This window comes from Diplotaxodon limnothrissa, linkage group LG10 (assembly GCF_057381915.1).
Source record: "Diplotaxodon limnothrissa isolate DT_005_m linkage group LG10, D_limnothrissa_male_GT1.1, whole genome shotgun sequence".
Taxonomy (NCBI): Eukaryota; Metazoa; Chordata; class Actinopteri; order Cichliformes; family Cichlidae; genus Diplotaxodon; species Diplotaxodon limnothrissa.
The window spans coordinates 26229170-26252944 of NC_140605.1; the positions used below are offsets into that span (position 1 = coordinate 26229170).

The following is a 23775-nucleotide window of genomic DNA, read 5'->3' on the forward strand; positions in this document are numbered from 1 at the left end:
TAAAAGAGACAAAATTGGACCGTTACATAAAAAAAGGAAAGGAAAAAACTTTGCACCTGACCCTCTCAGAATCAAGTGTTTTTTGTGCAATGTCTTAATTTACCTGAGAGATAAGTGAGGTATAAAAATGTAGGCCTTTTATGGACTATAACTCATTTTGACTACTACTCGTCTCACAAAGTGATATTGGCCCTTGAAAGTTGACCTCAAATTAAGATTTTAGCCAGTGAATTATCAGAAAAGGGATAAAACATCCAGGGTACCAATGTTAGTTTCTATTATTCTACACCAGACATTAATTTGGTGCCGTTAAGACTGGCAAATCCCACGACACCAATACTGGTTACAGAAATAAACAATGAACAAAAACAAGACTAGATTTATTATTTAGAACATGACACTTGGAGAGATTTGACTGACTAGGTTGCAGGGCCTCAATGTGTTTTTCAGCCCCTTGTCTCCCCTGAACTAAAGTTATGAAGGCTCTCGGATGTTATTAACTCACAAAAATATGTGATTTCAAAAGAACCACATCTGGAAAATGTTGAAGAAAAAAAATTCCATTGATTTATAAGGCGCTTGGGTGTGAAGCACCAATTGATTGCTGATGGAAAAAACATTAATATTAAAGAAAAGTGGGGGGGAAAAAAGGAGTCTACATTGGGGATCAAGGTTTAGCCTGTTATTCATTGCAAACATTTATTACATTTCATATGATGCAAACAACAGTAAGTCCCACCCTTGCTGGAATAGCTCATCATCTTGTCATGAGGGAATTAAAGAGACACAAAGGGACAGGGACAGAAAAAAGTATGTATTATGCGCAATTCCATTGTTTCCTTACAAAATAAAAACAAAAACATAACAATCATCTCATAGTGAATTTTGGCATCTCCTTCTCTCCTGTTGTATTGTGGAGTAAATGTAAATAAAACAAAAAAACTCAAAAGAACAAGGCATGCATAATAGTATCTGGTAATGCACATAGATCAAAGGATACCACTTAGAAATACAAAATCCATGTACGATGTTTGTGTACATTTCATATATATGGTCCCTTTCTTAGGTGTCTTAAGCCTATCTACCTGTTCCCACTGTGGGACGTGTCTTCTGCTTGGTCACTAGATTAACCCTGTGAAAAGGTCTGAGCAGGAACGTACATCTGTAGTATGAACTTCTAACAGTGATGACTACTAGACGTTACATCTGGCTGTTTATTTTATTCCTCACTTCATTTCTTACTGCATGTTATTATAAAGATATTTATTGCAAAGTTCATTTAATTTATTTAAATAGTCTTCCTTGCATCAACTGACCATTGTGCTACCTACACAATTTCAAACCTTATCAGAGTTACAGCCAGTATTACTTCTATTAAAACGTTCCTCTTGTTAGTTATGTTACCACCCCATGCTTCTCTTATGTAAATTTAAGAAAGGAAAAAAAAAAAAAGAGAAAAAGAAAGGGGGGGGGGGTGTTATTGACTATTTTGACTCAATATAATGTGACTGTGCCCACAGAGCCTGGGATGAGAGTATTTTAACTTCCAAATAACCTAAAGAAACTCATCACATTTCTGATACACCAAGATCAATGCACTGTTCCATTTTAATAAATGGGTAAAACAGCCACATGTATAGAGTGGGGGGTGTGCATGTGGCCACTTCATTTAGTTATTGAAACCATGTGGGGAAAGCAAAAAAACAAAAACAAAAACACTGCGATTAAATACGATGTTGAATGTCTTTACTGTTAAAAAAGTGTACTGCAATGTATACAACTATGTTGCTCTCTCTCATTGTTTAACATGTTGTTGAAGAGGGGGTGGGGGAGAGGCATTGGATTGTTGATTATATAAATGGAATCATGTACAGTTTTACACTTATAATGCATCTATCATCATTATCAACAGATCGCAGGGAGCGAGGGAGAAAGGGGCAGCAGAGGACAGACAACATAGAAAAGATTCATCCACTTGAATTTGAACACCCTTTGCTGTGGAACCAATGCTATGTTACTCTTTCAAAGAGGGGAAGAGAAAAAAAAAAAAGCGAGAGATGGAAACAACTGTGTTCATGTACAGGTATGAATGCTGTAAGTGCAGAACCAAATGTTCGACCAATAAAAGTCTATTGGGATCAAGTTGTACTGGTTTCTCTGAAGGTGGATGTAGACTTGATTAACCGAACGTGGGGCTGAGCATGATGGTACTGGTGGCAACGGTGGGCGACTCGAATGGTTGGATTTAGCGCTCGCCCTGATAATCGTGGTGGTGGTGGTGTCAGCGTGTCACGGGGCTTGGCTTCTTTAGTCGATGTACTGGGAGAGCCAGCGGAAGCCCTCACCGTAGCCCTGCCTCTTCAACACACTGCACATGAACACCTCCAGTGGTCTTGTGTTCAGCTCCTTCAAGGGAACGTTGCCCTGAGGATGGAAGAAAAAAAAAAGCAGAAAGAAAAATTAAACCAAACCCACTTTGGGACCACAACACATTGGTACAAGGCTCATTTACTGCACATGATCCCCTATGTCTTTTACAGTGATAAAATATCTGACATGTTATGCAAAAGAACTAGGCAGGGATTTATTTAGGACTGTTGGTCCTTTCACATTTTGATATATGCACTTATATATTTTTTTTCTGTTCTTCAGCATTTAGAGCTTTAAAGCCTTGGTTCACTTGGACGGTGTCTCACCTTTCCTGTCGTCTGTCCGTACAATCCGAAGATTTCCCTCAGCCTCTCCTCGCTGATGGCTTCTGGCCTGTCAATCTTGTTGCCCAGGATCAGAATAGGCACATTTCCGATGGTCTCATCTGTCATTAATGCCTGGGTGGGTCAATGAGAGTGACAACATTCGTATTGGTAGGTAAAGGTAGATTTGGAATCATATTCCAAAAAGTAAGACAATGCTTCAACACATTTAAAATTCATCTCAAACAATGGCTAATAAATTGTTGTACATTGTCTGACAGTGTGGGGTAAATTTCTTCTTCACTATTTTTGTCTGACCTGTCAGAGACCACAGATGAGGAGCAGCCTTTTAGCTAACTCTGGTATATTTACATTGATATCTTCAATAATATGCATCGTCCCTTCTAAATTAAAGGGAAAAAATTAATTCACGAGCAGATTTATTTAAAAAAAAAAAAAAAAAAAAAATTAAAAATGCGGTGTTTGAATGAAGCGTTTATGGCTATTATAATTTTTTCTAGTAAGTTCTCACAGTTATTGCTTTGATTGTCCTCTAACTGACTAAGTTATATGTAACTAGTAGACAGTAGTAGCCTTTGAATAGCATGAGTTTTTAGTGACTTGAAGTCAGACAGGAGACCACAGTAACAATGACGTTGTAGCTCATTTGGCTTATGAACCATCACTGTTCATAGGTTACTGCCTGTAAAACTAAAATGTGACCTTGAACACAGCTGGTGTGAATTTAAACAAACTTGCACACAAGTTTGGTTAAATTCTTTCCAATACAAGGAGGAGGAGTGATTCTTATAGCCATGCCAGGTCATTAATCATTCACCCAGATTTGTCCATTTAAAAATTAAATTTAAAAAAGCCAGCAAAAAACATGCTTTTGTGAAACACAATTAGAAAATAAAGAGTGTGATTAACATTTTCCTGTAACTCCTAAAATACAAACAAAACATTTGACTGGCCAATGTTACACTTTTAGAATTTGCTCAGTTTTGGATGTTCTGTGAGCAGCTTTTGCCTTTCAGACTATTCTAAAACTGGTAAATTAGTTACCAGAAATATCCCTTTGGTCGGCTGGTTGAAAAGTAGATTAGAACATGTAGGGAAGAGAAATGAACCCCTCTCTTTTAAGAAGCGGGGCTAGAAGCAGATTTTTCAGAAACATCCAAGACATTAGATTAATGCACCACAAACTGAAACCCTTAAAAAAAACATTTGAATAAAGAAAAACTGCCATACTGTTTTGTATAATCTATCATAATTCCCATAATATTGGTACCCATTGGGCAAACAATTGTGATCAATAATATTGTGGTGCCGCTTTCATACAAACACGCTTTTTTCAACATGTTTCCTTTTTCTCTTATTTTTAAAATAATTATTAATTATATTGTGTTCTTTTTCTACATGATTACTTGTTTTCTGAAAGAAATAATCCCTTTATGAGTAGTTCTTTAATGGTCCCTTTGTATCTTTATATGGACTTACTGGGGAAAAACAAAAACTATTATCTCCTCTCATTTTTTTCTCAAATTGCAATTATCAAATACATGTGGTAAAAGGTAACATGCACAATGAATAACCAAAACTACACTTATTTCTCTCTTTGTTATTATACTAAAAGCTGTCAAAAACGACGCTTAGCGATGTGATGGGGACCACGTGTGTTGCGGGTACTTACATCAAGTTCTGCTTTTGATTCACCCAATCTCCCGAGGTCTGCACAATCCACAAGGAAGACAATGCCATTGATGGCAGGGAGGTAGTTTTTCCACACCCTGCGGGCTGAGTGAACAAACAAAATTAAAAAAAAAAAAAAAAATCTTATTTGTCAACTTCTCTTCTGTTTTAACCTTGGGCTAACCAGACTGAAAACTGAAGTACATTAGCCATACAAATGAATATTGTTGTTTCCTTAAAAACAAAATGCAAAAACTATCAGAACACAGACACACCTTGTGCGTGGCCTCCAAGGTCAAAGGTGGTGAAAGTCATACCAGCAATCGTCAGCTCTTCTGAGGCTGGAGGGGAGGAAATGAATTAGTCAAGCAAAGATACTGAAAAAACATCAGTTTAATGCAATTCCATATGGAATATCCAAGCGCATGTTACACATAGGTACGTTACATTTATGATATTACATCCAATCAACAGCATCTGCTTTAAAAGTGTCTGTTAACAAGAAAACAGATATAAATGTCTGTAAAAGCTGCCTCCATTTCTTTGTATTGATAGTCTTTTGACACATAACCGAATGAGCATGTGTGAACGTGCATGCATGTGACAGAGTAAGCACCAACTCACTTGGGTGTAAAGTTGGCACATGCTGTCCCAATCTGTCATCTTTGAGCATGTGCAGTAGCGTCGTTTTGCCAGCATTGTCCAGGCCAAGAAATACTAACTTGCCGGATTTCTTATACAGTCCTGAAAGAAAGCCAAAAGTATTTCAGAACACAAACCTGTACGCTACTACTCTTTTTTTTTTTTTTAAGTTGCTGAATCACATTATATATTTTTTTAACCTTTAAAGCAAATCAGTGACACTAAACAAAGGCTGTCAAGCTCAGACCTGTTCTTAGAACTACAGGGGACATTTAATCCACATAAGTTTATATAAATCAGAACACCATTTTGGTTTTCTCAAATTCACACAATGATTATTTAAAAAGAAGTAGTTAGTTTCCAATTTGATGGACTGATTTGACTATTTTTCTTTCTTCTTCTTTTTTCTTTTACATTTATTAAAAAAAAATATATATATATAAAAAAAAAAAAAAACCTTTCTCAAAACATAAAAGGTGCAAAGTTATGCCACTCCTTGATCAACTTTCCTAACAAGATTACAAGCCTTTGTGTTTACAACTCTGAGTCAGCATAGTGATACCTGGTGGATTTATAACATTTCTGAGTCAGTCAACTGGATGACATCATTACTTACAGCAGCACTATGCGACCTGTCTAACTGGGAGAACAGGAACGCCCGTTTCATATAAGCAGTTCGAACACAGAAACTAGAACAGCACACCCTGGGGAAAAGAGCTGCTGGTACACATTTCAAATGGACACTCAGAGAGAGAAAGAAAAGAGGGGGGAAAAAAAAGAAGGGTGGAAAATTCTGTCATGTTTCTGAGAGATGTATCCTTTATGAGGCTTTCATGTTTACGCAGCATGTGGACATCACTGAAAGCTTTAAGCTGAGCGACTTTCAGGGAGCAAAATGGCAATGCCATAACCCATAGGCTACCGTGTGTTAGAGCTCTAACCAGGAACTAAAGACATACACTGAAGCAATAGAAAGAATTTGAAAAATGATGACCACTCCAAAAAATGGTGATACAATCAAAAGTGTAAGAGTGTAAAAATGGATGTGTTAGAATGTGAAACAAAACAAAGCATTTTCCTGACAAGGGCTGCAGCTGAAAAATATTTTATGAACAACAATAAAACTTTGCAGCGTGGATTAGGAGATAATGAGTGAGGATGTACCAATCCAACTTATTCCATTTCTAATTTGATACCTTACCTTCAGTTATATTTGATATCAGATCTCAACTAAAGCTGTACTACCCACTGTGTCCCTCTTATGTCAACAGGGTCAGGATTGAATAAATGGCCCATTATACCTGATGTCTCCCTAGCAAATGGCGGCAGATGCCAGAGGTGACGCTTAAAACATGCTTTGGTGCATTTTTCCTGATCATGCATCTCTCAATTTTTGTTACCTTGCATGGAGGTGCAGACAGGTTGAAGACATGCATGTGCAATCCTGTCAGTTTTTAACCACCATGGTTCACCGCTCAGAGATATCCATATTACACAGAGGGAGATGCTGCAACAGCCTGGAAAGATCAGACTTTCTGTGTGAAACTTTGGAAAGGTTTTGCCTGAGGGACAACACCTATTTGTTTAGGTGGATATTGCAGCGAGTTTCAAGCACTCTCAGCCAGTATATATAGTCCTCACGTCACAGCTGACTTCAGGGCTGGACTGGGACAAAAAAAAAAAAAAAAAAAAAAAAAATCGGCCTGGGCATTTTGACTAGAGACCGGCCCACCAGGTATTAAAGCCATAAAGCCTTTGAATGAAAATAAACGCTGTTGTGACAGTGATGTACACTGTCCTGTTGGTATATGTATGATTTCTATACATTTTACGTCAGATAAAAACTTTGGTTGTAAGATTCAGATAATTATTTTTTTAAAAGCGAGACATTTTAAATGAGAATAAGAAAGAAAAGTATTTCTTTGTGCCCCCCTTTCCCTGTTAATGCCCTACCTGGCCCCCTGACCCGCCCCTGCACAGTTACCAGCTACTTAGAAAAGGATCCTGATGTTATTTGTCTCTCAGAAACAGTTTATAACTTCCCTTCAACTCATTCATGTCACCTAAAAAGGTAAACCTGTCTCTCCTTCACCTGTTCAGCTCTGATGATTCAGTAAGGACATCTCCTGGTTTCATCTTCATGTTTCCCTCTCACCAGATATCCAAACCGATATCATGACCAGTAGCTTTTACAGCTGTGGCTCCAGCAAATATCAGCTGATACTAGAAAGTAATAAGCAGTGATGAGATTCTGAAACCACCCAGGTGAAAGCCTTTCGCTATTTGGCTACACCTAGAAATTCTGTCCATGAAAATTATGAACAGAATCAGAGACAAAGGGCAGCCCTGGTGGATCCCATCACCCACCAGGAATGAGTCCAACTTATTGCCAGTTATGCAGACCAAGAGCTGGTCCAGTGTTCCATGACCAGGATGAAAAACGCATTGTTTCTCCTGTATCCAAGGTTCGACTAACAGATGGACTCTCGTAACACTGATCTGCCAAGCGGCAAGCAGATCAGCGTTAGTCAATACTCAAAAAAGTAATTATCACTCCAAGGAGAAAGTAATTAATTTTACTCGTAACATTATTTTCATCTTACTGTAACCAGTGTTGGGGAGTAACGGAATACATGTACCGCCGTTGCGTATTTAAAATACAAAATATGAGTAACTGTATTCCGTTACAGTTACCGTTTAAAAGGGTGGTATTCAGAATACAGTTACTTTGTTGAAATAAATGGATTACACTGCGGTACTTTCCTGTTTCATTTTGTCGCGGGTCAGGACTGTTTGGGTTTTGTTTGACAGCTACGTTCTGTTGATCCAGGCGGCAGCGTTACGGTTGCCATGGTTACAGGGCGACGCTCTCTCTCTCTGCGACTGTGTTTCTCCTGGGTGAGAGAGCGCCTTTTCGTTGTTGTTGTTGTTGTTGTGCTAAGCTAACAGGCAGAATGCTACAAGCATAGCTCTAAAGAATGTAGCATCATGGGCAGTGTAGTCCGTGCTGCAGGGAGAATGGACTGCCATACACGTTATGGGTCTGTGAGCTCGAGGAGGGAGAGAGAAAAAGGGGAGTGGAAAGGTACGAGTTGTCATCGAGGAAAAACGGGAGCTGGAAGCATGTAAATATAATAATAACCACTTCAGCCAAGAAGAGTGCCTGACGAGCCCAGTTGTAAGTAAGCTATTAAGACTCGACTGTACACCGTGTTCGTGTTTTCCTCCGAAAACAATAAGTTCCGTTGGAGCAGTCTTTCAACGCCTCTCTCTGTCTGTCGCAAGAAAAGTTGACCCACACAACAAAGTAAAGCTAGTTTTCGGCTACGAGCCGACAGGGACCCCGCCGTTTTAGTCAGAGGTCCCTTTACTACAGTTCGGAGTCGCGGACCTTCAGTAATAGTAATAAATCACACAGCAATAGTACATTCACGTTGTTGTAAAAAGCATGATAATATATTAAGTAATCCAAAGTATTCAGAATACGTTACTGTCATTGAGTAACGTAACGGAATACGTTACAGAATACATTTTGGGGCATGTATTCTGTATTCTGTAATGGAATACATTTTAAAAGTAACCTTCCCAACACTGACTGTAACATAGCTGAAATGCATTGACTCATAATTACCATTTAACAATACAAACAGAGGCTACAGTTTCACACACCAAAACAAATCGCTATCCTAATAAGGTCACAAAGATAAAAGATAAGATAAGATAAGATAAATTAGTCCCACACGTGGGGAATTTGTTTTGTTACAGCAGAAAGTGGACAGTGCAAAGTTACATAGAAAAATTAGAAAAACACTGGAATAAGATAATGATAATAATATGATCTTTCTCTCAGTGTTTAGGTATGAACACAAAACTGACAACACAAAGCAATGATGAACACCAGCACAAAGACACTTCAAAGTGATCAACACAGTAATTCTATTGTTGAAACGGAGGCTGCAGCCTGTCTGCTCATCAGTTTGTTACCTTTGAAGTTTAGGGTCTGTCTGGCTGGGTTGGGGTCAGCAGTCACTCAGCTTTAACATCACCCTGCGTTCTTGGCTAGCTTAGCGTTAGCATGCTGTCTGACTAGATGCTTGCAAAGAGTCGAAGCTGTGTTAGCAACATAATGCAGGTGTTTATGTCCTAGATGGAGTTTCCAGTTTACCATTGCATTCTCATCCTATTGTGCAATAACAATAAAAGTAATGTCATATCCACAATATAGACTGTGTCACTATTGGCAAGTGCAAGAACCGATAACTGGATCGATAGACAAGCAGACCAACAAGACTAACAGTTCCCAGTAGTCCAAGGAAATGGACAACTGGGAACCGGTTCTTGATTCCCATCCCTAGTTGGTACTCACCTAAAAACTGTAGTACGCTATTGAAACCGCTAGAAATCCACTCCAATAGGAATGACATATCCGGAGCTGTTGAATCCTGAAAAACAACCCCACCCCCCAAAAAAAGAGGATTCAAAACAAAGGAAAGAACAAATTAATTCACAGAGAAGGGTATTTTTCCCCCTTTGGACTGATAAGTGCTGTAAAGTGAAGCAAAATTTTTAAATATTTAAAGAAAATATCTTATCTGATTCAACAGTACTTTTCAAATTTTATAAGTTGTAAAATTGTGATTTTTTTTTTTTTTTTTTTTTTTTTTTTTAAATAGGGCAAAAACCAACTTGCCAAAGTATCTGAAAATATTAAGTGATAAACACAATTAAAGGGTAACACATAACTTAAGAACTAAATATGCCAGTTGCATCAACCTATCACACAGATACTAGCAACTGCTGATAAGAACAGTGAGTGCCTTTCTACAGCCAATGACTATCTTGTTCCAGAAGGACAGGAGATTCAGAACCCTGATCACATACCATCTGACAGTTTCTTGACAGACAACATGAGCTTTAATCTGAAAATTATGCCGTCTAAGACGTTTAAATGGGGGTAGCCTAATTGTTTGTCCAATTAAAAAAAAAATCCAAAATAAACAGACTCAGATAACTACTACAAGTATGAAATCAATAGTTTCTGTTGTGTAACAGATGTTTTTTTTTCTTCTTTTTTTCTGGGTAAGACACATTTTTACAGTCTTCATTTTTTATTTCTACTTCATATAAGCTTCTTTGTCTCCCATTTAAGTGACCCAATCAAATATGTGAGAGCTATGCTTATGACATTCAATAAAAGGGAGGACAGAAAAAGCAAACATCCCCTCTCCAATAAGAAGTTTTTGCACTCCATTTCCAACTTCATCTCATTTTTCAATCCTCTGCACACTGATCACAGCAAGGTAAGCTGGTACAGACCTCTGGCCCCAATTACGTAACATGAAACAACTCCAGGGCTAAAGTATAAGGCTGACAAAGGTCAAGATCATGCAAATACAGCTGAACTACACGTCAGCTGGTGCCACACTGTGGACCGATATGCTCCCATGCCTGCCTCAGTGACTGTAAAATATTCGGCAAGCAAAAGATGCATGTGGCCATAAAAAGCTTGCCTGAAGTCTGCTGCCTTACTCTGTTTCAACTGCATTTGGCGGTGTCGTTTACAAGATGTGCAAACTGATCATCAAGCATGACCAACTGCTACTACTAGGGTCTGAAATGAAAAGCCAAATGCCAACAGATCTTCTGTTTGGTCGGTAAATCTCAGAAGACTTTCTGACACACTGACGGGTAAATATATGCCCTAAAAAATACACATGAACAACTTTAAAAGACTATGCTGACGCTCTACTACATTTTGCTGTTGTTGACTTGCTCTGTCATTTGCCGTCTGTCTCAGAGTCCAATGAACAATGACAATATTCTAACAAGAGAACAAGAGCTCACCCAAACCAAACGGTAGCCCTAAGAAAGACACAGACACTATCAAAATAAAGGGAAAATAGGAATGGGTCTTTAGAGTAAACAAATAAAAATGTAATGCAAACATGAAGGTGAATTACTCTGATCAAATTGATTATCCATGAAGAAGGTTTCCGAACCATTACAGCCTTCTTTTTTCCTCATAAAGGGCCTCTAGGACGAATGGTCCCCACTTAAGATGTCAACGTTACCTGTGTTATCTTAACAGAAGTTTATGAATTTTCCTGGCCATCTAATAGACAACAAAATTCCTTAAAAGAACACCCCCTAAGAAACAACTTCTTAAAAATCCATTCTCATGTCATACGATTGAGGAAAAGGCAAAAACTATTAGGTGGGCCTAGGGCTGTGCGATATGACCAAAATCTCATATCCCGATATAAAACATCTATCGTCCGATAACGATATAAATCACAAAAATGTAACATTTTCTGTAAATTCTGTGAATCTCGGGTAGCTGAAGTGTTTCTAGCTGGGCGTCATATATCTGGAGTCGAGTGTTTTACCGATGCATGAAACTACACATTTTTAGACATAGGTTGTAACAGCCGCCGTTTTCTTTGCAGCGTGCTGCAGGGAAAAGCCTGTTCTAACGTTTGAGTCTAAGGTTTATTTTTTAGCACCTGACGGCTCTTTTTTGCTTCTCATTGGTAAATACTCTGCATACTATTTTACGTGATTCAGTTTATTTTGAAAAGTCTCAACAGGATCTTGAGCTTTATTGAGAAAGGTTTATGTGGAAAATAAACAAGCGGACGCGATGGTTTTACCATCATTGTTGCTGATGACAATGCATAAAAACAGGCGCTTGTCCGTCCATAGTGTGGTTATATTAAATATAAGAGAAAGAGAGAACTTTAATAAATGAATATAGCCACTACAGTGACCATCAAAACGATGAAAAAATATTGCCATAAACAGTTTATTTTGCAACACCACGAAACAAATGATAGCGTAAAATGAAACGATAGACGTTTTTATGTCGTCATCCGATATATATCCTTATATCGTACAGCCCTAGGTGGGCCCCAAACTTTTCACATACATTAAGTTTTTTTTGTTAGTTTGATTTATTTTTTTACTTTTAAATATGCTCAGTAAAATTTTGTGCTCAATTGCTCAGTACTTTGAGAAATTATGTTTTGAAATTAGTTGTTACATATATTAAAATAGTTATGCTACAAATGTTCGCTTTTGCAAAGTTATGTGAAACAACAAATGGTAAATGGCCTGTATTTATATAGCGCTTTTACTAGTCCCTAAGGACCCCAAAGCGCTTTACATATCCAGTCATCCACCCATTCACACACACATTCACACACTGGCAACAAGGCAATTAATTTCATTGGCCACTATATTTTCTCTATATTTATTTGTCTCCTTTGCCTTGAACCTTTAACTTGTGACAACAAAAAAGATGACTTCGGGAACTCAAATGTGCCCTCAAAGAAAAACTCGTTATAACTAAGATGTCTAATATAATTAAATCTGACATTTAAATACACTGCAATAACGCTGAGTCAACATTAAATGGGTAACAGGGGTGTCTTATCAAAAATCGTCACCCATGTAGACCGCTTACTTCAAACACTAACGTGATCTACCTCTTGAATTCCTAGTTCAGCGTGTTAGTAGCAAAGTGCTCATGTCTTAGATAAAGCCTATCAGAGCAGTGTGTTACCAAACTAAGATGGGGCACATTTTCTCCTCTGAGAAGATATGAATTATTATCACATTTAGGTTTCAGGCAGTACCTGTCAACTAACATAACACTGCGAAGACAACGAATGCGGTTTGACTCGGCTGTCAAAATCCCCGGGTTATAACAGCCAGTATAGACGTAGCAGTGAAGTGAGCTAACCTTCAATATGACGGCTAATGTTACAGCAATTGATGGTCTCTGCCAGGTTACACTTCAGCCAAAAAACTACAACGAGGACTGTATTTAAGAATGCCAACAAACCATGCCACGCTTATATATATATATATATTGGTTAGGTATAGTTTGAAAAGAGAAGGCGAGGCCGGCTAACCGGCTAGCAGGAAGCTTCTAGCTACGTGTCATATTCTCTATCACTTAGGCGACGTTGCATCGATGGCTACGTTAGCTAACTAGCAGTTAGCTACAAAAGCGGCTCTTCGACGTGCTAAAACCATGAAATTTGTGCAATACTCCGACTGTTTTTCAACTCTGAAATAAGCACCAATGTTTAAATAAATATGACAACGGGTCAAGTTAAATGTACACCTCACTCCCAGCACCGTAACAGTAAACTTGGTGTAAGAAATGCTAACGTAGCAACATTAGCAGCCGGGAGAAATTGCTAGCCTAGATGTCGAACGTTTACGGGACTCTTCAGATATCAAGTACATTAAACAAAAAAAAAACTTACCCGTTATCTAGGTGTAGATTAATATAACAAGTATGTTCGCTCTAATACTCATGTAAATTGGTCACTTGCTCAAAAAAACCAGAGAGCCTGCAAAATGCCAGGTCCTTCTCTCCTCCTTCGTGTTTTGTTACTGAGCCACGACACTGCAATGGCTGTCCAGCAACTCCCCGAAAACTCTGCCCTGCCGCTTCCTGTTTATGTTTCACAGTCATCTTTCCGGCAGGGGAACTAAAATCTAGCTCCGCTCTGGATTTCTTTTTGTTTCAGAGCCAACATGGACATATTTTGCTCATTTTTTTAATTAAATAATTTTATCGGTGTATTAACGCGTGTGTGATGGTTTGCTCCAAGTTTTCATATTGTTATAGTCAAATAATCTCGTTAGGCAAGTCCATGTCAGCTCTGATATGACGAGATGTACTTTGTTTATCTCATATTTAGAAAATCATTTGTTTAAAGCAGTTCAAATTAATAGTAAAATAATAATAAGAAAGAAAGAAATGGAAAACTATACTAATAAAATCTTGCACTCCATTCAGGAGGTGCAGAAGATAGTCCTCCTGGGAACTGGTCACATTCTGAGGAGGACTTTATCCATCAAGTGAATCATCACATGATATCTCATAGTAGTTCTAAGTTGAAGGAATAAACTCAATATCATGAGTGAACAGAACAGGATTTTAAGGATGATAAAATATTAATATTAATAAAAATACCCGTCAAATACTTTCTCTACGAGGCAGGTGTATTTTATTATATTATTTATTATAGAGGGTGATGTGGTATGTAGCTGTACTTATGTCAGCAGAGCTTAATCACTCTGTTAGAGAAGGTGCTTTCTCTCGCGGTCTCTCTACAGTAACCGGTGCGGAGGGTGGTCCGGATTAATCCATGATGGGAACAGTTTGTTCAGTGATCTGCTCTCCAGCTTCAAAAGTGTTAAATTTGTAGCCAGTCACAGTGCCACCCTCCAGCAGACCACTGCGAAGTAATTGTGCTTGCACAACTGAGTAATAGAGAATCTCCATCATGTATCTGCACACACTGAAGGATCTAATTTTTCTTATGAAACAGAGTCTGCTCATTTCATTTTTTTATACAGTTTTTGTGTTGGTCTTTCAGGTCAGACACCCACAACACTAACATCATATCCCAAGATAGACACAGGTCATGTAGGATGTAATTATTTTGCAGATTATTTGAAATGTATAGGACTTGTAGACCATTTTTACATTCAGCAATTCTTATTTCATTTTATATTATAAGCACAAAATGTATAGGCTACATCATATTATGTGCATATGACTAGAAGGATAAAGTCCTGGCAAAAACGAAAAAAGAAAATTAACAAATTATAGTTAACTGACTTATTATTCTTAAAGTTTTGTTGTCACATTTCTGCATTTCTTGACAAAAATGGTCAAACATCTGATTTGGAGTTTGTCCACCAGTTCTTATTCATATGGAATTTCCCCAGTGATTAAAAAAAATAATGTACAAATGTATTCCCTTTGACTTTCTTATCACTTTCAAAACAATGATGCTGGATTTTTCCCAGTTGCATGCAAGGACAAAACAAATAGCTCGGAATTCATAGAAGTTGTAAGGAAACTCAGTGTCAAGTCTAAATGTTTCCAGTGCTTGACTGTTTAATCAAATGCAAAAAAGGTGAATTAAACTACATTAATCCTATTATAAAGATGAAGCTTATTCCCAACTAACCAAGGTTGTTTTTTCCATACAGTTATGTCCAAAAGAATTCACCTGGGGACAAACTATAGCATATTCTTTTAGTGCTTTAACTTAGATTAGAGGATTCCACCATACGTTGGAAAAAGTATCGCAGGTTGTATTTCACGTGCAATTAAATGAGCAGCTTCTCAAAAAAATGCACAGTGATTGTCCATGAACTCGATGATGTTTCTAGTACACTGGAAAATCCTGTGCACCGGAGGAAATGCCACGTGTAAATACTGCGCATGCCCGACAGTTTCTACGTTGATCCTGCGGGGTGATCCCAGCTTCCGGTGAAAGGGGAGAAGTGTCTGACACGATTACTCTGACCAGGCCCATCGTTACTCACCCGTAGATAGCCGAACGGGTTTTTTGATAATGGCGATGGGCTTGTAATCGTCAACAAGTCACCTAATCAACTTTTTTTTGAGATAATAGGAGACGTCGCCGCGGACGACGCTTTGAGCAGGCTACGCGCCGTCAGAGCTACAGGTTTAAACGTTACCCGCGACTGTCAGCCAGCTAGTTAGCCAGCTAAAGTCGTAGCTAGCTTTTCGCCAACCAAGCACCTCTAAATTAGATCCTGGTGTCTGTTTCAAGATGTCAACTGCGGGGTTCAATTCTCAGAATGGGACTGGGACAGGGCAAACATACGCAAATGGTGAGTAACTTTTATTAAATATATTTACTTCAACGCGAAGTAGCTAACCGCTAACTGGCTTTTCGGTAGTCACAAACGAGCACTAGCGGCACTTCTTGGATCTTGTGTCTGATGCTAGTTGTTAGCTAACTGACTTGCTTAGTAACACTGTAACGATAGGTAGCTAAGTAGGGGCGACCTGTCAGGTGTAGAGCTGAGGTTAATCTTGATCTATGCTACCATGATGACTTAACGTGACCAAAATAGTTTCTTTCTTTAAGTTACGCTATACATACACATTTAGTTAGTGTTTGAATGTTTGCTACTTTTCCCTTGTCGAGGTGGCAGCCCAACAGGTTGATTATAGGACTCATCAGGCACCATAAAATTATAGAGACAGGTGTTCAATTGTCCGACCTTTCTCCACACAACATAATATAATATACGTAGATATAATGCGAGCTCGTTGATAACTTGAAAAGTAATTGTTTTTTTCCTTTCATGCTGCTGGATTTGTCTGAACCTTTTTTCCCTTCCTTTTTTTTTTTTTAAACTCCCGATGTAGTTTTAGTGGCAGTGAATAAATACATTTGCTTGTTTACTAGTTCTTTCACTGTTGTGCAATACGGATTTTCAGCTGGCTTAAAAGCTCTGGCTTGTCTGCGTCCTGCGTTTTTCTGTACATGTGGCACGTTGGGGACCATCCAAATATGTTAAAGCAAAGCAGCCTGAAACAGATAAATGTCTTAATTTCAGGTTATTCATATCTTTTTATGGTTTTCCAGTGGAGTACTGATATTTCACAATCAAATTAGTCTGCACTTGAAATAACTTTCTTGTTCTGTGCAGACAACAGCATCCCTAGGTCATAATACCTCAGCTCCAATTCAAAAGTTGTAAATGAGTACACGTGATTTTGGTCATTTTAATATAGCATTGTTTTTTTCCTTTCTTTTTCTTTTTTCTAATTGCAGTTCAGTTAAAAATACAGCAGTGGAAAATAAACAATGCCAATTACCAACAAGAAAAAAACCCATCAAGCACATCAATAAAGCTGGGTGGCATGACTTGAATAATATTTGTTATCCTGGGTTATCTTTATGCAAATGAAATGTTAATGTGTGAATATGGATCTTTGTTTAAAAAATGTTTCCATATATCAGGTGTAATTCCCATCACTTATGAATGGACAGAAATGTCATATTATAATGCTAAGCTTCGTGTATAAAGACTAAAGGCAGTTATAAGGAAACTGTCCATTACAAGCCCCTGCATATGCTCATAGGTGAGGGTGTGGTTTTTGTGTGTGTGTGTGTTTTGTTGTTGTTGGGTTTTTTTCTTGACTGATTTATATTTTATTCGGTATCATTATCATATACCCAGTTTTTGTTAAAGCCAGAAGTTGCAGTGGACTAGACTCAAAAGGCTTTCCTGACTGCCTTACTAGTATTCAAGTTAAAGCTGACAGTCTGCGCTGTCTCTGTATCTTTGGTTCATTTTCTTGTCTTGAGTATTAGTATTTCTGGCAGCACAGGGTTGAACTTCTGAAGACAATTTAGTAATAATTTCATTACAGCACTTACCCATGGGCATTCTCCCATTTAAACTGAAATTATTAGTTTTGTGTTTGGAGTTAAACAGCGCCAGTACATTAACAGCCTCACTATTTGAACTTGCTGTCATAAAGTGGTCTTTAGAGCTGCTTTCATTATCTTAATCATTGTAATGCATATTTACACCCTCAAGTCTAGATTCACATGGGTTGTATTTTCCTACTCTGTAAGTGAAGTTTTTCTTGTTTTACCATTAGATGCTTTTTGTTTTTTTACTGGAGTGAAAGGTCTGATATCACACTCGGCACTTTATGATTTCTGATTTTCTTAGAATTTCCCTGCTCTTAGAAAGGGCATAGATTACTGGATTATGTTCCGTCATCTATCTTTGCATGTTGAGAAAAGTTTTCTAATCCCTTTTCACTCTGCTGACTTAGCTCTGCTGTCAGTTATAAAGTAAAGGAATAAATGCATAGTAGTGAAACTGCTTGCATTACATAATCGTTTAGGCCACAAATGGCATCACATTGATGCTGCAAATTAAAGTGTGCTGATTAGATCATTCTTGGTAGTTTTTGTCCTGCTTTCCTTCCTTCTTCCTTATAACTATTTAGAATTTGACAACTGTTTCCTGTTCATAACAAGATCTTACATCGCCTATTGTTATTAATGTTTGACACTCTTGAAACTGAGATGTTTGTGTTACATTTTTAGCCTAGTATCTGCACAGTAAACACAGCATTTTAATGGTGCACAGGTGTCAGCTTTTATCACTGCTGTGTTCAGTAAGTAAGCCTGAAACCCACTGTCACTGAGGGAAAATCACAACAAATTAAATCCAAGTAAAGAGATTACTCCTCTGGGCTGTCGGCTCATTGGTCATTTGATGCATCCGTGTAGTTTTTACTGCCAGCACTGTGCCATCTATTTTTCATATAAAAACATTTAAAGCAAGTGGATTGCCTTAATTAAAATGCACTTGAATCACAAAAAATAGCCCCTAGCTTGAAATCTATAACATTGCTGGTTACATCTCTCTGTAACGCTAAAGGCTTTACTGCTTTTGAACCGAAGGCTAAATTTCAGATATAACTCTTATCCTACATGACAATACTGTTATTTAAAGAGCTGCAGCCATTGTGAAATGTTGGCGAGTAGTCAGGCAGATCTTTTCCCCTAAACAAAGGGATTGAAATAAGAGTTTTTATAAAAAAATAAAATTGACATAAAATTAACCAGAGAATTAAATGATTTTCATGTCTGATTTTAATTACTCAAAGAGGAAACTGTGAGAAAAATGTATTAACATGTCTGTATTTATCCTCCTCTGGTCTCCAGGTCCATCACAGAATCCTGTTGCCCTCCAGCAGCTACCAGGGGTTAGTTATGGGATGACTAATCAACCACCATACAATCCAGTGCAGGCCAAAGCTCCTGCACCCCCTGGCCCTGGACTTTACCCAGCTGGGCTATACCAGCCTATTCCCCCAGTTAGCTCATATCAGCCAGGCCCACCACCCACCTCCTACCCATCTTCTGCAGGCCAGCCACTGTTGCCCAGGCCTCCAATGGGAGGTCATCCATCACATACCCCTCCTCAGTCTGCCAGCCCCAGTCCTGGTCCTAGGATGCCAATGCCTCCTGCACAGGCAACACCACCTCCTCCTTCTGTGTCTTCTAGTAGCTACTACCCCAACCCTCAGCAGCCCATGACTCCAGCATGGCAGTACAACACACCTACACCACCACTGGGGCCAGCAACCTCCATTAGTGCGCCTCCAATGGGCCCTGTGGCAAATCATGTGAATCCAGCTGCAACCTTAGCAGGGCCATCACTGCCATCATCAGCATCTTACAGCTCAGCAGCACCACTACCACCACCTCCCAACATGTCTTACAGCACTACCCAACCCCCGGGCCCAGGAATGCCTCCCACCTCTCTGCACGGCTATACACAGCCAGGTAAGTACATCAAGGCATATAACAAAGAGATACTCAGTGTTTCCCCACACATAGACTTTACGTGGCTGGGAAACCTGGACAAACTGACAAAGACATAATTTTTTCTTGCAAATTATTTCACAGTGTTGTTTTCATCCAAAACAACATTAAGATTAATATATAAATTGACAATCCCATCAGTCTTATTTCGAATGTTCAGGTGCTATTGACCTATAGTCCTTTGCGTCCAGTTTTTCCATGTTTTCCTACAAGTGAGTTGGTTAACTTGCTCTTGTCTCTTGTGCCTTTTATACTTGAGCCGTCTTGAGCCTCTTGCCCTATAGTCCTTGCTCTGGTGTGGAAATCTGCTGGTAGAGTGCCACTCTAACCAGCTGCCACAAGTGGAAAGCTAAACTCATGAGGATAAAGAGCATAACAAGGCCTTTCTCCACCTATAGCTGGAGTCTGTCCTTACGATGGAACTAATTGTTACTGTTATTTCATGTAACCAAATACATATGGTATTATTTGTTATGTTATTGGAAAGGGCATATATAGTGGTGTGAAAAAGTGTTTGCACTCTTCCTGATTTCCTGTTCTTTTGTATGTTTGTCACACTTTCATGTAAAGGTAACACAAGTAAACATAAAATGCACTTATTAAATGAAGGTGTTTGTTATTAAAAAGAGTAAAAAAAAAAAAAAGTTAAAGCGATTACCCCCCTAAACCTAATAACTGGTTGGGCCACCCTTAGTAGCAAAAACTGCAATCAAGTGTTTGCAATAACTGGCAGTTAGTCCTTTAAAGTGCTGTGAAATAATTTTGGCCGCTTGTTCTTACAGAATTGTTGTAATTTGGGGCGATCGTGGCTCAAGAGTTTGGAGTTCGCCTTGTAATCAGAAGGTTGCCGGTTCGAGCCCCGGCTTGGACAGTGTTACGGATTCAAATATTGGGGATGGATACAAGAGGAAAAACCACAATAACAACACTGGTCCGGCCGGGTTGAGTCAAACGATGATTTTAATGATCACATGCGTGGGAGATGGACACCGTACGCAGACAGCATCAGATCTCAAAATGGTGGAGCATTGATCAAACTCTTATAGCCTCTAGTGGCCCCCACCTAGTCATAAAAGCCTAAACATTCACATGCTTTCTCTCACACGGCGCCTAAGCTACGACCTTGGCTCCCTGTTTAACTGCTCCTGCTGAGATGGGGCAGAAAACTCCAGTATGTTCTGTTCTCTTCTAATCAGACAAATAAGGCGATGACTTTCTGCGAACAGTATTTCTTATAACTCAGCAGTATAATGCATCAGTTATCACCTTCTTCTAATTCAGGAGAATAATTCAAACTAAAACTACGTAATAATTCACAATCTTTAATTAGGTGTCTAACATGGCATAAAATAATATTATAATCTCACACTCCCCCTGTTGAGCTCTTTAGAATAAAGAGCTCACCTACACCCTGTAATCCAGTGTGGCCGGGTTCATTTCTTCTTCCCCCTGAGGCCCTTTGTCCCCCTGTTGGGCGAACCATATGTGAGATGACCTCTGTGTTTGCGCAGTTCAGATGCAAGAAAAACTATTATTACAACAGTAGCAGGTACAGATGACACTCCCCAGTTCTTCCACAGCTTTATTTTGGTGCTACCTTATACCCTTCAGACGTACTCAGACTAGAACCTCTGTCCGAGGAGCTTTTAGCCTTTATTTTATTGCTGCAGCCACCAGTGTCTTCCAGTTGGGTGATCCTCTGCTCTTCTTTCTTCAACCTCAGGGGTTAGACAACCCTTCAGTCGTTGCACAGATCAGGGGATTATTCTGCCCCGATTTCAAACAACGATCTGTGTATCCTCGGGTCCTGTGTGTCCTGTGTATCCCCCAGAAAAAGGAACAGGAACGTGTCCCCCTTTTGCCCAAGAGCCTCTCGAACCTCGTTGGTCTGGTGTTCCTGGATTTCCGCCAACCCCTTCATGGTTAACCCTTTACAGCCGATCGGAGTGGGCACGCTCTGTTTTGCGTAACTATTTTTAAATCCCGGTAGCACTGCAACCACGTAAGCTAGCGCAAAAATTTTTTTTGCATATGAAACCGGAGGAGTTGTACTTACATCTTATGCCATCAGCACATAAAGCTTTGCAAAAACTGAATAAAAAGCGCTTGCAGGAACAAAAACATAATATTCCAGAAACACGCTTTACCGATCCAATCAGCTGGTCATAACACTTCCTACGTTGGAATAGACGTCAGCGCGAACTTTTGCATTTCCGCCATTACATGCCCGAAACCGGAAGTGACGTCATTTTCGCGGAAATGTAGTCTTTTTTACTATCAGGGCCTCAGGGCCTATACTCGTCTTTTTAAAAGTTATCTTTGACTTTATGACTTTCTGTGTCGTTTCTGGGATGCTTAGGACTCATATTGCACTGCTGGAAATAGTTTATTTTGATGCATATGCTGCTTTTTTGCAAATTTGCACTATAATATTTATTTTCGTTTTTCCTGCAGTGTATAAAAATTGGTGTATTTCAAAAATAAAACTATGAAGACACTCAAAATAAATTTCCTGTGGTGGGAAACTATTTTGTGCAACTTTTTTGTATTTACAGTTTTGAGGGATAAGCCTCTTAAATTTCTCTAACTACAAATATATGTTAAAAAAGCAAAAACGATTTTCAATTTTTTTGTAGTTTATTGCACTTTTTTGCAATTTATGTAATTACTATGCACTTAATGAATACATATTATTAAAATCTGGGCTATAATGGTTGTATTGATGTATAGCAACTTGAAATGCTCCCAAAAATGGCTCCACAGCATGTAAAAATATGATATAAGCTCTGGCGGACTTGGTCCTATGGTAGGTCTTAAAGGGTTAATGCTGTTAGCCCTCTGCACTCAAGGCATTTCCTACACTTTATCAGTCTGGACCATCACGCCGAACGAAGCTTATGACCTTCAAAAGACCGAGTGCCAACTCATTATAAGCACATTTGCAAGGTGTGTCTGAAAATTATTAAAACCACTCATTTTAACAAAAGACATCAAAAACAAATTAGCCATTTTTAATCCTAACATTTGCCCCCCCAAAAATCATGTGTTTGCTTCCGCCTACTGTCCCATGGTTTCCTCTCCAGTGTGGTACTCAGCTTCTCATGAACACAAGCATTTTATCATCTAAACGCTATTCAGTTCATTTCAATGATTAACGCTTAAACATAGAAATAATGATTTATGCTTCTCACTGGATCTCTAAAAAAGTCCGGAAACCTCTTGGGTCACTATTAGCTTAAGCTTTACCATACCTAAGTTATTAAAACACAAATGAAGTCATAAAGATGTTCATATAACCCTTGTTTGATGTTAAAACTCAACTTCCCCCCTTCTTTGACACGTTCCCATGTGTCAAATCAACGGAGCTAGAAAATTAAAAGAAAAGGTTAGTGACCTCATATCTTAGAAAGTATGAGACCTTCTCCTATCCAGTGTCGTTGCTCCAGTCCTGTCAGCCTGTGCCAGGGAATGAAACCAATTTAATTGTCATGTTAGATCTGTTCAACTCCTGGCTCCGCCCAGAGCCTGCGTCTGCAGAATTTCCAAGAAACAAAACCTGCATTAATATGAACTTCACTGGAATATGAACTTGTTGACTACTTTTGACACAGCAAAGGAACATTCTCTCCTTCTCGAGGACAGGCACTGACTCCCACTTATCTCCTGGAGCCAACTGTCCCTTATGGAGACACAATATTGCAGCTACAAGGTTTCGCAGATTGTTAAGTTGATCTGTGTGTAATGCTCTGAATCAGGTATGTAATATTAAATGAATGTCGTTTAATTAACTGCCACTACTTAAAACTTAGCAAAAGATATAACTGAATAAAAGATCGCCAAGAAAAACATGATATCAGTGTTATGTAAGCGCGTGAGGCCTTCTATGCTCGAAGTCACTCCAGTCCATAGATCAGCCAAACATCGCGTTGACTGTAGCTTTTAACCCTTATTAACTTGAGCACAACTCTATAATGAGCAACAAACTGCAATATGTATAAAAATGATCATGGTTACACCTGCAATGAAAGATCATATGATTATCCTGACACCTGTAAATAGAAGATTAACCTGAGGTTATAACAATCACTGGAACACAAATGTTAGTATAATGTCAAAAGCTTCAATAAATGATCAATGCAATGTTTGTTATATGATTCTGATGTAACAATAATGCTGATGCTAAAATAACAGTAAAACACCCCCTTTTATCCCGTTAATAAACTTGACACATAAACGTTTATGAATGCCTCTTTTAAATTTTATTTCCCCCTGCTTTTCCCTCACTGACCACAGCAGGGGAATCTTTGTCTTGATTCATGCTATGAATCCGGCTAACCTGATTCATCACTGAGCCCCACCGTGACTGGCATCTGACAGGGTGGCGCTGCATACTCTTCCTTTAATGTCTCTATGTTCAATCTGTTAATTAGAGTGCTTAAACATGAAGTAGACTGCGTCCACAACAAGTCAATACAGCTGTAAATGTGGCCAATTATCAATCAATAACAAAAAATAGCTTTTATTTTATGCATGCTTTTAGTCAACCA

At 38.7% G+C, this 23775-nt stretch overlaps 2 protein-coding genes across 2 annotated transcripts in view; one reads left to right on the forward strand and one right to left on the reverse strand.

The window, feature by feature from the left end:
* Window positions 1–628: 628 nt before the first annotated feature.
* sar1b (secretion associated, Ras related GTPase 1B) lies at window positions 629–13462 on the reverse strand. Its single transcript, XM_085364660.1, has 7 exons — window positions 13301–13462; window positions 9394–9469; window positions 5010–5129; window positions 4661–4726; window positions 4387–4490; window positions 2697–2828; window positions 629–2424 (listed from the first exon to the last, which is right to left on the reverse strand). The coding sequence occupies exons 2-7, from the start codon at window positions 9449–9451 to the stop codon at window positions 2308–2310; spliced, it is 597 nt and encodes a 198-aa protein (XP_085220786.1). The 5' UTR covers window positions 9452–9469; window positions 13301–13462; the 3' UTR covers window positions 629–2307.
* Window positions 13463–15338: 1876 nt separating this feature from the next.
* sec24a (SEC24 homolog A, COPII coat complex component) overlaps window positions 15339–23775 on the forward strand; it is a 31969-nt gene continuing 23532 nt past the window's right edge. The window contains exons 1-2 of the mRNA XM_085364661.1: window positions 15339–15695; window positions 18566–19189. Coding sequence (XP_085220787.1) covers window positions 15635–15695; window positions 18566–19189 — 685 coding nt within the window. The 5' untranslated portion in view covers window positions 15339–15634. The remainder of the gene's footprint in view (window positions 15696–18565; window positions 19190–23775) is intronic.

Bases quoted from the DNA above. Each gene is read 5' to 3' on its own strand.
- sar1b (XM_085364660.1), bottom strand. From the start codon at position 9,451: ATGTCATTCCTATTGGAGTGGATTTCTAGCGGTTTCAATAGCGTACTA. The intron at 4,727-5,009 runs GTGAGTTGGTGC...CCTCCCCTCCAG, and splicing joins TGTGCCAACTTTACACCCAA to CCTCAGAAGAGCTGACGATT. The intron at 2,829-4,386 runs GTAAGTACCCGC...TGACCCACCCAG, and splicing joins AATCAAAAGCAGAACTTGAT to GCATTAATGACAGATGAGAC.